This window comes from Corvus cornix, chromosome 27 (genome assembly GCF_000738735.6).
Source record: "Corvus cornix cornix isolate S_Up_H32 chromosome 27, ASM73873v5, whole genome shotgun sequence".
Lineage (NCBI taxonomy): Eukaryota > Metazoa > Chordata > Aves > Passeriformes > Corvidae > Corvus > Corvus cornix.
Window position 1 is genome coordinate 2,462,958 of NC_046355.1, and position 11,286 is coordinate 2,474,243.

Sequence of the window (11,286 nt, forward strand, 5' to 3'; positions counted from 1 at the left end):
TGTCCCGTGGGCATGATGCTCCATCCAGAGGGAATGCGGCTCCCGAGGGATTCACCCTCCAGCCACGTGCTCGATCCTGGCACATCCCGCAGGGACGTGGGTGATGCCAGCCCTCCACAGATCCCCCAGACCCCAAATCTTTGTCCCCTCCGGGCCTTTTTCTGCTCTTTTTTCTGCTGTCGCCGGGACCAGCGTCAGACCAACACTGACATCAAGTGGCTGCCGGGATCCCTGGCACTCCCGGGCTGTCTCCTGCCTCTCCGTGCGCCGGGAGCAGCCCAGCACCGCCCGCCCGGCCTCATCCTGCCCCGGACAGGGACCGAGCCGCGCCGCAGGTGCCGGGTGTCCATCACCGCTCCCCGGGCGGGCGGGATGCAGCCAGCCGTGCTCCATCTGCCTGTCCCCAGCCAGGCCACCCCGTGTCCTATCCTGTCCCCGGCAGTCGATATCGCAGCGGGGTCGAGCCGAGCGCTGGCGGCACCGCCGAGCCCGGAGCATCCACACGTCCCTCACCCCCCGGGAGCCGGGGGGGACCCCTGCCCACCGCACCCCCGTCCCCAGCTCTGCCCCTCCGCTGGCAAGGTCGCGGTGACAAAGGCACAGCGAGGTCGTGGTGACCCTGCCATTGCCCTGGGGACATTCGTCCCCTAATCCCTGCCGTGGACTTTGGCCGAGCCTGGGAGCGGCACTGGGACGCGTCTGGCGGCTCTGGCACGGCCCCAAATCTCCCCGAGACCCGGCTCCGGACAGCAGGTAACCCCAGGTGACAGCCCCTCTGCTCCGGCTGCTGTGACACCGGGCTCCCCAGGCATTTCGGGTCCCTGTGAGGTGCCACTGCCTGATCCCCGGGTCTGGAGACAGCTCCGGGAGGAAATCACGGTGTTCTTCCCATTTTAAATCTGGGCAGACTGGGCAAATGGCAGCACCGGGTGCCAGAACGCTCCTGCTTTTGGGGAATAAAAGCTGGGAAACGCATTTTTCCTCCAAACGACCTGGTCTGGAGGCCCGGAGGAGTTTTGCAACTCCCCGTTCACCTTCATCCCCTCTTCCGTGAAGCCGAAGCCCAGGGCTTGTCCTGGGGAGAGCAATGGCTCTGCTGGGATATTGACTGCAGGTGGAGCAGGGACGGGGGGCAGCTGTGGGTGCTCAACCCCTCTGCAGGAACCCACCCATGGGTGGGAAGGAGGCGGGGGTTGGCCGGGGCTGGGCTGACTGTGGATTTAACCCCTGAGAAGTTCTGGGTTCTGGATAGGGGCTGGGAGGGCAGAGCAGGGCTGGGGTCTCTGCCCTGTAACGAGGTGTGTCAGGTCTCTGCAGCCTCCCTGCCCTGGGGCTTCTCTGCCTGAGCCCTCCGTGTTGCAAACCTGTGGCCCTGCACGGTGCCAAGTGGGGTGTTGGGGGTGTTGGGCCACGGTCTGGGGACGGCTCGCTGGGGGTGGGGGTTGTTTATCCCCCAAGTCCGGAAGCGCTCTGCTGGGAAGGAAAGGGAGGGGAAAGTCTGGGCTGTTCCCAGCACCGGAGTGGGAGGGATGCTCCCAGCTGTACCCCGAGACATTCCCATATGTGTGGTCCCAGTTGTCCTCAACCTCCAGCATCACCCCCTCCTTCCCTCCCCAGCTCCCTGGTGGCTCTGCAGTGACTGGGAAAGGTCAGGGACCTGCGGGTGGCCTGGAACAGGAGCGACTGGACAGTGACAGGTCAGTGCTGTGGCTCTTGGGTTGGGGTTTGGGTGCTGCTGCCTGACACCCTTGGGTGTCATTGTCCTGTCCTCCCAGCCTTTCTGGGGACAGAGTGTGGTGCGGATGTGTAAGGAAGCAGCTCCTTTGCCCTAGAAGTGCGGTTTTCCTGGGGATTTCCTGGCTGATGTAAGACAGCGCATGGGGAAAACATCAGCTTGGAGCCTGAGGCTCTCCTGGGAAGGGGTTGTCCCCATCCAGAAAGGGGTCTTGCTTTAAAAGTTGGCTTTGGGCCCATCAAGAGGGCTCCCTCAGGGGGGATGGGGAGTGTGGGTGCTGGTGAAGCAATGCCGGTGGTCTCCTGTGGCAGGGAGAAGGTGCAGAGCCCCCAGGAGCAGCTGGAGCAGAGACACGGCCGTCACCTGCCCCAGCACCCCTGTCCCAGCTCGGGGCTGCCAGAGCCTGGGGGACACATCCAGCTCCTGTCCTGACTGTGGCAGCGCCCTCTGAGGAGCTGGCAGCACCACCATGTCCCAGGCAGGAGGTACAGCAGAGCCCTCAGTCTGCCCCGGGGAGGCACAGGGGACTCCAGCCCTGGTGTGACTCCATCCATCTCCCTCTATCAGCACCAATCTCCATCCCATCCTGGGCCCACTTCTCTTGGATTTTTGATCCTAAAGGCACCTTTCACCCCAAACCTGACTTGCAGGGTGCTGGGCTGCTCCAGGGGCTCCTGTCCCCATGTTCTCCCCAGGTCCCATCCACACTGTGTGGGAAGGGTGGTTGGTCCCAGAGGGAGCAGGGGAGACACAGAAATTGGTGCTGGAGGGGAAGACAGGCCCCTGGGCCCCAAAACATGGGGGATCCCTGCATGGCCCACCTTAATCCATCCCCCAGGAGCTGAGGAGGCCTTTGAACACTGTGATGTGGTCATCAACAGCCAGGACAAGGTTTCAGATGTGTACACGCAGCTGGAGAAGCTGGGGGAGTAAGTGAGGGTGCCATGTCCCCACCAGCTGGGGGTGGCCCATGGCTGTCCATGCACAGCCCTGGGGGGATGCAGGTGGGTGGTGGTGGCTCCTCCATCCCTCATCCTCACTCTGTCCCAGGGGGAAATTTGGGACAGTGTACAGGCTGCAGGAAAAGGCCACCGGCAAAATCCGGGCCGGGAAATATTTCCGGACGCGCACAGCAAAGGAGAAGCAGACGGCTCAGGCTGAGGTGGAGCTGATGAACCTCCTGCATCACCCACGCCTCGTGCAGTGCCTCGACGCCTTCCAGGGCCCCACCGAGCTGGTGATGGTGATGGAGTAGTGAGTGGGGGGACAGTCAGATTTGGGGGTGGTGGGGCAGTGCTGGGCTCTGCCAGGGGGAGCTCTGAAGGTGGCGAGGGGCCCCTGTGTTGTGAGGTGTGGGAGGGATGGGGAACCTGGAGACTCCGGAGTTATGAGTGGTGAGATCCTCCCAGAGCACCGAGTCCGGGTTCTCTGGTGGGGCTGCCCCTCCTTGGGGCTGGTAGATCCCAAAGGGGTCCCCAGCACCTCGCTGTCCCCAGTGTGGCAGGTGGGGAACTCTTTGAGCGCATTGTGGACGATGACTTCGAGCACACGGAGCCCAGCAGTGCCCAGTACGTGCGGCAGATCCTGGAGGGGCTGCGCTTCATGCACGGCCAGGCCATCGTCCACCTCGACCTCAAACCCGAGAACATCGTCTGCGTCAGCCCCGACAGCCACTGGGTCAAGATCATCGATTTTGGCTTGGCACGCAAGCTAGGTGAGCAAGAAGGGGCTCCTGGAGGTCCAGGGCAGGGACTGGCACTGGCACAGGGACAGGATCTGGCCTGGCACGCCAGCGAGGAGCTTGGTGTCCTGCTTGGGACACCAAACCAGGGCCCTTCCTGACAACCATACGATGCTCTGGGGAAAGCTGGGTGTGCCCAGCCCTGCTGCTGGGCTGGAGACCCCCAAGCCCCCTGTGCCTGTGGGTGCCTGGCACACAGAGATGCTCTAGGAGGGCACCAGGACCTGCAGTGGACCTTGGAGGGTGGCAGCTCCCTCTGGGCCCAGGGGCTCATCCACCTGGGGTGTGTTGGTGTGTCCTGTGTCCCAGACACCTGTCCCACGGCAATCCCAGCTGGACACCTGCCCCGGGGAGATCCCAATTAGCCTCCTGCATCTTCTCTGCAGCTCCAGACACCCCCGTGAAGGTGTTGCACGGCACCCCTGAGTTCATGGCTCCAGAAGTGGTCGCCTTTGAGCCCGTGAGCTTCTCCACGGACATGTGGAGTGTTGGTGTCATCTGCTACATCCTGTGAGTGCCCTCCTGGGCAGGGCAGGCTGGGCTGCAGGGGGCTGAGCTGTCACTGATGTCCTGGGGTCACCTCTCCAGGCTGAGCGGGGAGTCCCCCTTCCAGGGGGACACCGACATGGAGACACTGAGCAATGTCACAGCTGCCCAGTGGGACTTTGGGGAGGAGACCTTCTTGGAGATCTCCCAGCAAGCCAAGGACTTCATCAGCCAACTGCTGCAGAAGGACCCCTGGTAGGGCCTGGGGGTGGCTGTGGGGTGCTGAGCTGGGCTGGGCTGGGTTTTGGGGTGCTGAGGGGGTGGGCAGGAGAAAGCTCTGCCTGTTTGGTGGCGGGGACACTCCAGATGAGAGTCTGAGGGTGGAGCAGCCCCTGTGACCCCCCCTCTGTGTGCTGCAGCCGGCGACTCCCCAGTGCAGGGGCTCTGCTGCACCCCTGGCTGCAGCACCCCCAGCCCAGCAGCCCCAAGGTGCTGTCGAAGGAGAGGATCAGGCAGTTCCTGGCGCGTCGCAAGTGGCAGGTACCCGGCAGCGTGACGGGGACACGGGGGTGGGGATGGCTCAGGCTAAAGGGCTCAGTGCTCCTTCTCTTCCCTGCAGAAAACAGGGAAAGCCCTGCTGGCTCTCAAGAGGCTGACCCTGCTGTCCCAGAGCCTGGAGGGGAAGGTGTCAGAGGCTCAGGATGAGGAAGGTGACGGCCCCTGAGGCACCATTCCCAACCCCCTCCAGCCCATTCTCTCTGCTTTGCCATCTCCACCTTGTGCTCCTGGCCAGCTTCTCCCTCTTTTTGCTCCAGCCTGGAGCAAACACCCCGGCCTGTCCCCACAGTGGCATCTCTGCTCCAGGCCCCAAGGGTCTCTCCATCCTCCTCGCTGTGTGGGGGGGTCTCTGATGCAGCCTCGGACGGGCTCATCCCACTCTGTGTGACCCAGAGCTGATCCCCATGGGTGCCTCCTGCACCTCCAGCACAGGAGGGAGGTTGGACCAGCCAGCTCCTCACCCTTCCCTCTGCCCATCTCCTGCAGGCCTGGGCTGCAGCCCAGAGAAGGAACAACCCTCCGGGGCTCTGCCCCAACAAGGTCCCAACCCCTCAGAGCTGCTGACAGACCGGGACGAGGAGGAGGAGGAGGATGGTGGGAGCATTGCAGCCCCAGGGCAGTGACAGCGTGGCCCTGTCACCCCGATTCTGGACCACCTAGAGATGGGGATGGTGCCCCCTCCAGCAGCTCCCACAGTGCCCTGGCCAGCCTGGGGCAGCCCTATACCCCTCTGTGGGCCAGCTCTGGGGTGCTGTGGTGTCCCTGTGCTGCTGTCCCTGCAAGGACTGGGCACCTGCTGCCAATAAAGCACTGACAATCTCTGCACTCCCTGTGCTGGTCCTTTTCCCCCCAAATTCACTGGGAGAGGTGGGAAAGAGCTGCTCAAGCTGTGCCCACCCTTTGGGAGCTGGGATCAGGCTCTACCCCACCTGGGCCTCTCGAGGAGCGATGCTGGCCGTGGGCTCAGAAGAGTGTTCCCTCCTCAGCAGGAGGGTTGGCAGTCTGCCCTGAGCTCACAGAAGCCAGGATGAGCCCTGAGGCCTCTGGTGTCTCCATTTCTGGGCCAACTCTGGTACCAGTAGGGCTGAAAAATGCTGTGGGACCTCCAGGCTCGGCCTAAGGAGGCAGCTGGGGCAGAACTCGGAGTTTGGGGGCCCTGGGGAAGAACAACCCCAGGCACCAGGATGTGCTGGGGGACACCCAGCTGGGACAGAGGGTTGGGGGTCCTGCCGGACACAGGGGTGACCATGAACCACCAGTGGGCCCTTGGTAAAAGGTGGTGAATGGGATCCTGGGCTGCAGGATGAGGGAGGGATCATTCCCAAATTCAGTGAGGCCATCCCTGGAGGCCTCTGCTCTGCTCTGGGGCCCCACTACAGCAGCAACATGGACACACAGGGGACAGTTTGATGAAGGATGAGGGAAAAACTGGAGCCCCTCACCCAGGAAGAATGTCTGGGAGAGCTGGGATTGTTTAGGGAAGAGAAGGCTCAGAGGTATCTCATCGCTACCTGAAGGGAGGATGAAACCAGGCTCTTCTCAGCAGCACCCAAAGTCCGTGGGCACGACCTGGAACCTCAGGAAAACACTTTATTACTGCTGATGGAGCACTGGCACAGGTTGCCCAGGGAGGCTGTGTGCTCTCCATCCTTGCAGGTATTAAAAACCTTTCTAGGCACAGTCCTAGGGCCCCTGCTGGAGCAGAGGTGTGGACCAGGTGCCCTCCAGAGGCTCCTTCCAGCATTAACCACCATGGGATTCCATGAAACCCCTCCTCCTGTTGAAGCTGGGCTGGGGGCTGCTCTCCCCCAGCACCTGCTGATGCCAGAGGCTTCCTGGAGGTGCCCTGGTTGGAGCAGCCCAGCCCTGTGCCCAGCGCCAGGGTCCAGCTGTGCCAGATAATGCATGGCTTCAACCCTTCCTCCTCCTCTTCCTGGAGCAGGGGCGAGGAGGAAACTGTTATTTTTATTAAACAGAACCGAATCCACCCACGCCGTGGAGGACACGTGTCTGAGAGCCACTGACGGGACACAGCTGAAGGGGATGCCAACCCTCGGAGCTGCTGTGGAGCAGTGATGACAAATCTGTTTTGGGCAGTTTGCTGAAGCCCCTGGAAGCTGGTGGCCATCACAGCAGGAGGATCCACGGCAGGATTTGGCATCCTGCAGCCTCCAGAGATGGTAGAGCAGCCCCAGTGCCTGAACCCCTTGGCTGCGGGCACTGTGGCTCTTCTCTGCTCTTCTCTTGGGCTCGTGGGGAGGAGGTGTCACCTCCCTGTCCCTGCGTTGTGGGACAGACTCTCCAGCTGCCAGGGCTTTATCAGTGCCCAGGCCTGAGCTGAATTTTTGTGGCAAAAGCCTGTTCCTGTTAATAATGTCCATGGCTGACGGGTCTATCTGACCATGGGAAGCAGGACAGCACCAGGGGGTGGCAGATTGTCACACACCCTGCCCGGGGCTCGGTGCTCTTATCTCTTGGTGGAAATAGATGAAATTTAAGAAGGAAATTTATTTGGAAACTTGTGTATGGACCTGCTGCTGGGGAATGGGGAGCTCTTTTGGAAATCCCCAACGTTCCCTGCAGAAAAGGAGCTCAGGGGGGACCTTGTGGCTCTGCACAGCTCCCTGACAGGAGGGGGCAGCCGGGGGGCTCGGGCTCTGCTGCCAGGGAACAGGGACAGGAGGAGGGGGAACGGCCTCAGGCTGGGCCAGGGGAGGTTTAGGTTGGATATTGGGGAAAATTTGTTCATGGAAAGTTGTCCAGCCCTGGCACAGCTGCCCAGGGCAGGGGTGGAGTCACCATCCCTGGAGAGGTTTAAGAGCCCTGTGGATGTGGCACCTGGGGACAGGGGTCAGTGGCGGCCTTGGCAGTGCTGGGGAATGGCTGGACTCGATCTCAGAGGGTTTTTCCAACCTGAATGATTCTGTGATTCCTTGCAGGGTCCAACCCTGGCTCTCCAGCAGCTGTGTGAGACATCCTGACAGACCTCACCTGCTTCCTTTTCCTCCCATGTTTGCAGCAGGAGCCGTGAATTCCCTGCTCCAAGCTGGAGGAGAAACTCCTTAGAAACAAATAAACAAACAAAAATACTCCATATTCTGCCCACAGCGCTTCCCATCCCAGAGTAGCAGAGGGAGGCTGAGGAACCCCTTTCCCACACATCACATCCCGGTTTTTACCCTCTATCTATCCCGTGTTTTCCTCGTTACACAGATTCCAAACCCATCCCTCGGGAGCGGCGCTGAATGTGCTCAAGCTGCAGATGATAAGCAAACACCAAGTTGCGTATAATCAATCCCTTGATGAGCTATTTACCATGTGACATTACCAAAATATTTCTGCTTGGGAAAGATGTTTATCTTCCTCTGTTTTCCAAACTCCTCGTGGCCCTGAAAATCCAAGTCCCAGGACTCCAGACAGGAATTTTTTTTCTCTAATCCTATATTTATACTGTAAAAACCTGATTTACCTACAGAAGAAACTTATTTACTGACAGAAGACATGTGTTCCTTCTCCTTCCACTGCTTCCCGTGGCTTAACACATTAAACTCTGCAATTCAGGAAGGAATGGAGAGTGAATTACACCTGGAATTCATCACAGCCACTGAGAAATTCAGCAGTGCTGAGAATAGAATTCTAATCTCAGGATCTCACAGGCAAAGGAATTAAGATCTTGTCCTTCCATCAAGACACTCTTGGGTTGACCTTCACTTCAGCCACACAACCCCAGAGTATGTCCTCAGATCCTCAGGAATCCTCCATGGGGGCAGAAAGGATGAGTGATGTCCCCTGGGGAATCTTGAGAAGTGGTTCCCACCTTCTCTCAGGTATTTCAGGTGCCCCCAGGTCCAGCTCTTTGAGGAACATGAAGTGGGGTCAGCTGTCCAAACACCCTCAAGTTTCTGGAGCTTTATCCTTCAGTGCCGAGGGATCAGATAACCTCTGGCTGCACAGTCTAAATCTGGGAGTGCCTGTTTGGATGAGGGAATATTGCCTGGGTAGCTCGGACATCAAGAAATAGGATTTTTTTTTTGGTGGACCTGCAAATTTAAGGGAAAAAAAAAAATCCATTCCTGCTTGAGTGTTTTCCAGAGAATTTAAATTAATTAAGAAAACAAACGGAAGTGTCTGAGATCACCTTGAATGTAAAAAATGTAGCCCTGGGCACACATTGAAGGTGATCATTTGAATGTATCGTTTCTAGAATGGTTTTTTAAGGACTTTTATTACAGGAAGCGAGCAGCCCTGGGATAATTGAAGCCGTCAGGTCAACACCCTCGTGTACCAAACACGAGGAGAGCGGTGAAAGGAGAGAAGACACGGGTGGTGACAAGGATGTGGCGCACATGTTGTCCACATGGACAAGCCTGAGGTGAGGGTGGCTCGATGGAGGGAGAAGCTGTGTGTGCTGAAGGAGCACCAGGAGCACCTGAGCTGGGATGCACTCACCTCCCAGCAAAGCTGCCCAGGTGAAGAGGACACCCAGTGGGGTGTCCTCACTTCCCAAAGGTCCCAGCCAGCGTCTGAGGGGTCAGGAGGCTCTTTGAGGTCACAGGAGCTCAAGAGCCATCACCCCAAGGTGCAGCACTCAGGAGAGGAGCAGATGAGAGCAATGAAGTCCTGCCAACCACGGGTGGTCTGGGTGGTCTCTCATCTCCAGAGACATCCCAGTGCCTGGGGCTGGGATGAGGGGTGGGCAGGATGCTCCCCCAGCTCGTCCTGCTGGTGTCACTGGTACAAGGACTGCCACGTCCAGGCTGCACCAAACACCTCCAGCAGCCCAAAATCCAGCCTGGGCTCCCCGTCTCCTGCTCGGTTCCGTGCCCGTGGGAATCGGGAGAATCCAAACCCCTCCTGGAGCGCCTCCCCCTGCGAAGGGCGCTGCGAGCCCGTCCCTCCCAGCGCACGGCCCGTGTCCCACCCGGCTCCCCCAGCCCTGCTCGCCCCTCGCAGCCCTCCCCGCGGCCAGGAGATGGTACTGTTGGCCTGGCCCTGCTTCTGCTGGGGCTCAACCACAACCGCGCCCAGATCCTCGCACCTTTTTCCAGCCGAGGTCAGGGAGGTGTTGCCTGGATGCGCTGACAGCTCTCTGGCTTCATCCCAAACCGGCTGCTCAGAGAAGCTGTGGCTGCCCCGTCCCTGCAAGTGTCCAAGGACGGAGCTTGGAGCAACCTGGTCTTGTGAAGGTGTCCCTGCCCATGGCAGGGGTGTGACTGGGGGCTGGTTAAAGCCCATTCCAAGCCAAACCACTCCATGATTCCATGATCCTGGCATGCAGCAAGGTGCTCACGGAGGTCCCAGACCTTGGAGTCCCCACAGTCCCCTGCCCCATAGCAGAGCCTGTCCTCAAAGTGGGGATGGAATCCCCGGTCCTACACATGGTCCAGGGGATAATATTCCCCCCCAGACACTCCTCTGGGACCTCATCAGGATGGCTGACCCTGTGCCCACAGAGGACTGCAACGCCTTCCCTGAAAAACCTGGATCGGGAAATGAAATGTGAAATATTTAATGAGAAGCTGAAATATTTAACGAAAGAGATTTCAACTGCAAAATTGAGCCTTGGAATACCAGAACAACCCCAAATATGGGTGACCCCAATTTTGGCGCTGCTGAGCTGTCTATGAATCCTCTCCCAGCTCCCAGATCCCCAGGGACAGTGGGATGGACACAACGTCGCTCCAAGGGAACGCAGGGAATCGGTGCCTGCTGTCCTCACGTGTCCCCTGCCCGGAATTTGGGGTTTGCAAAGGGCGGGGGAGGTTGGCAGAACAGGCCCGGCGCGTTCCCCCGGTCCCTGCGGTGCCGTGGGTGACACCGGGCAGGTCCTGCTGGGCCGGAGGTGCCTCGGGAGCCGAATGGATGTGGCAGCGCCGGCGTCTGGCCTGGGGCTGGGCAGGGGGGTTCAGACCACGGCAGCTCCTGGGGCTGCCAGGATCCCCTCTGGATCCATCCCCATCCCTCAGCACATCTCTCCTCGAATCTTTGGTTTTAGCAAATTTCACCAAAACTCCGTGAATCTCACCGGGTCTCACCCAGTCTTGGTGAATCTCACTGAATCTCACTAAACAGCACTAAATTTCACCGAATCTCAGCAAATCTCAGCGAATCTCAGCAAATCTCAGTGTCTCTCACAGAACCTCACCGAATCTCAGCAGACCTGACCTGTGCACTGCCCTCCTGTCCTGGCAGGGCCCTGATCGATGGTCACAGCAGGATCCCGGCACGTGCCGGGCTCCGGACAGGAGCCGCGTGTCCGAGGGGTGAATCCGGTGCCACATCCCGATCCCTGTGCCGGGGGTGCTCTGCCGGGGGCTTGGGCGCTGTGGCCCCTCTGGCACAGCCAGGGGACCCTGCGGGTGCCAGCCCAGCTCTGTCCCCTGTCCCTGTGAGCCCCGGCCGTGGCACCCTTGGCCGAGGTGGTTCCGTCCATCCGGATTTATCCCGGCCTGTGGCAGGAGCATCCCAAACCGTTGGGATTTGGCCCCCCCCGTGTGTCCCCACCCACAGGGTCCCCTGCCCAGGGTGTGATGAGTTTGCTCGGGCTCGGCGCTCCCTCTTGGGCTGGCTGAGGTGGGAGAGGGAGCCCAGCACCTCCCGAGTGCTCTCCCTGCTGCCACTGCCTGTAAAAAAAACCAGTCATGGAATAGAATGGCATTTAAAAGGAAATAAATGAATTAATTTTAAAAATAATAAGGTAAAAAATTTAAGGAAAATCAGTTAAAACAAAACAATAAATAATAAGAAATCAAAGTGTAAATAAAAT

The 11,286-nt window shown here is 59.4% G+C and overlaps 1 protein-coding gene across 1 annotated transcript; it reads left to right on the forward strand.

Annotated features, from left to right (window-relative positions):
* Window positions 1–521: 521 nt before the first annotated feature.
* Window positions 522–5,345, forward strand: LOC104698538 (myosin light chain kinase, smooth muscle-like). The gene is made up of 11 exons (XM_039565850.1): window positions 522–753; window positions 1,618–1,697; window positions 2,047–2,220; window positions 2,574–2,664; window positions 2,786–2,989; window positions 3,232–3,449; window positions 3,863–3,986; window positions 4,065–4,217; window positions 4,382–4,502; window positions 4,582–4,672; window positions 5,007–5,345. The coding sequence occupies exons 3-11, from the start codon at window positions 2,205–2,207 to the stop codon at window positions 5,141–5,143; spliced, it is 1,155 nt and encodes a 384-aa protein (XP_039421784.1). The 5' UTR covers window positions 522–753; window positions 1,618–1,697; window positions 2,047–2,204; the 3' UTR covers window positions 5,144–5,345.
* Window positions 5,346–11,286: the final 5,941 nt, after the last annotated feature.

Bases quoted from the DNA above. Each gene is read 5' to 3' on its own strand.
- LOC104698538 (XM_039565850.1), top strand. The intron at 3,987-4,064 runs GTGAGTGCCCTC...TCACCTCTCCAG, and splicing joins GGTGTCATCTGCTACATCCT to GCTGAGCGGGGAGTCCCCCT. The intron at 4,673-5,006 runs GTGACGGCCCCT...CATCTCCTGCAG, and splicing joins AGAGGCTCAGGATGAGGAAG to GCCTGGGCTGCAGCCCAGAG.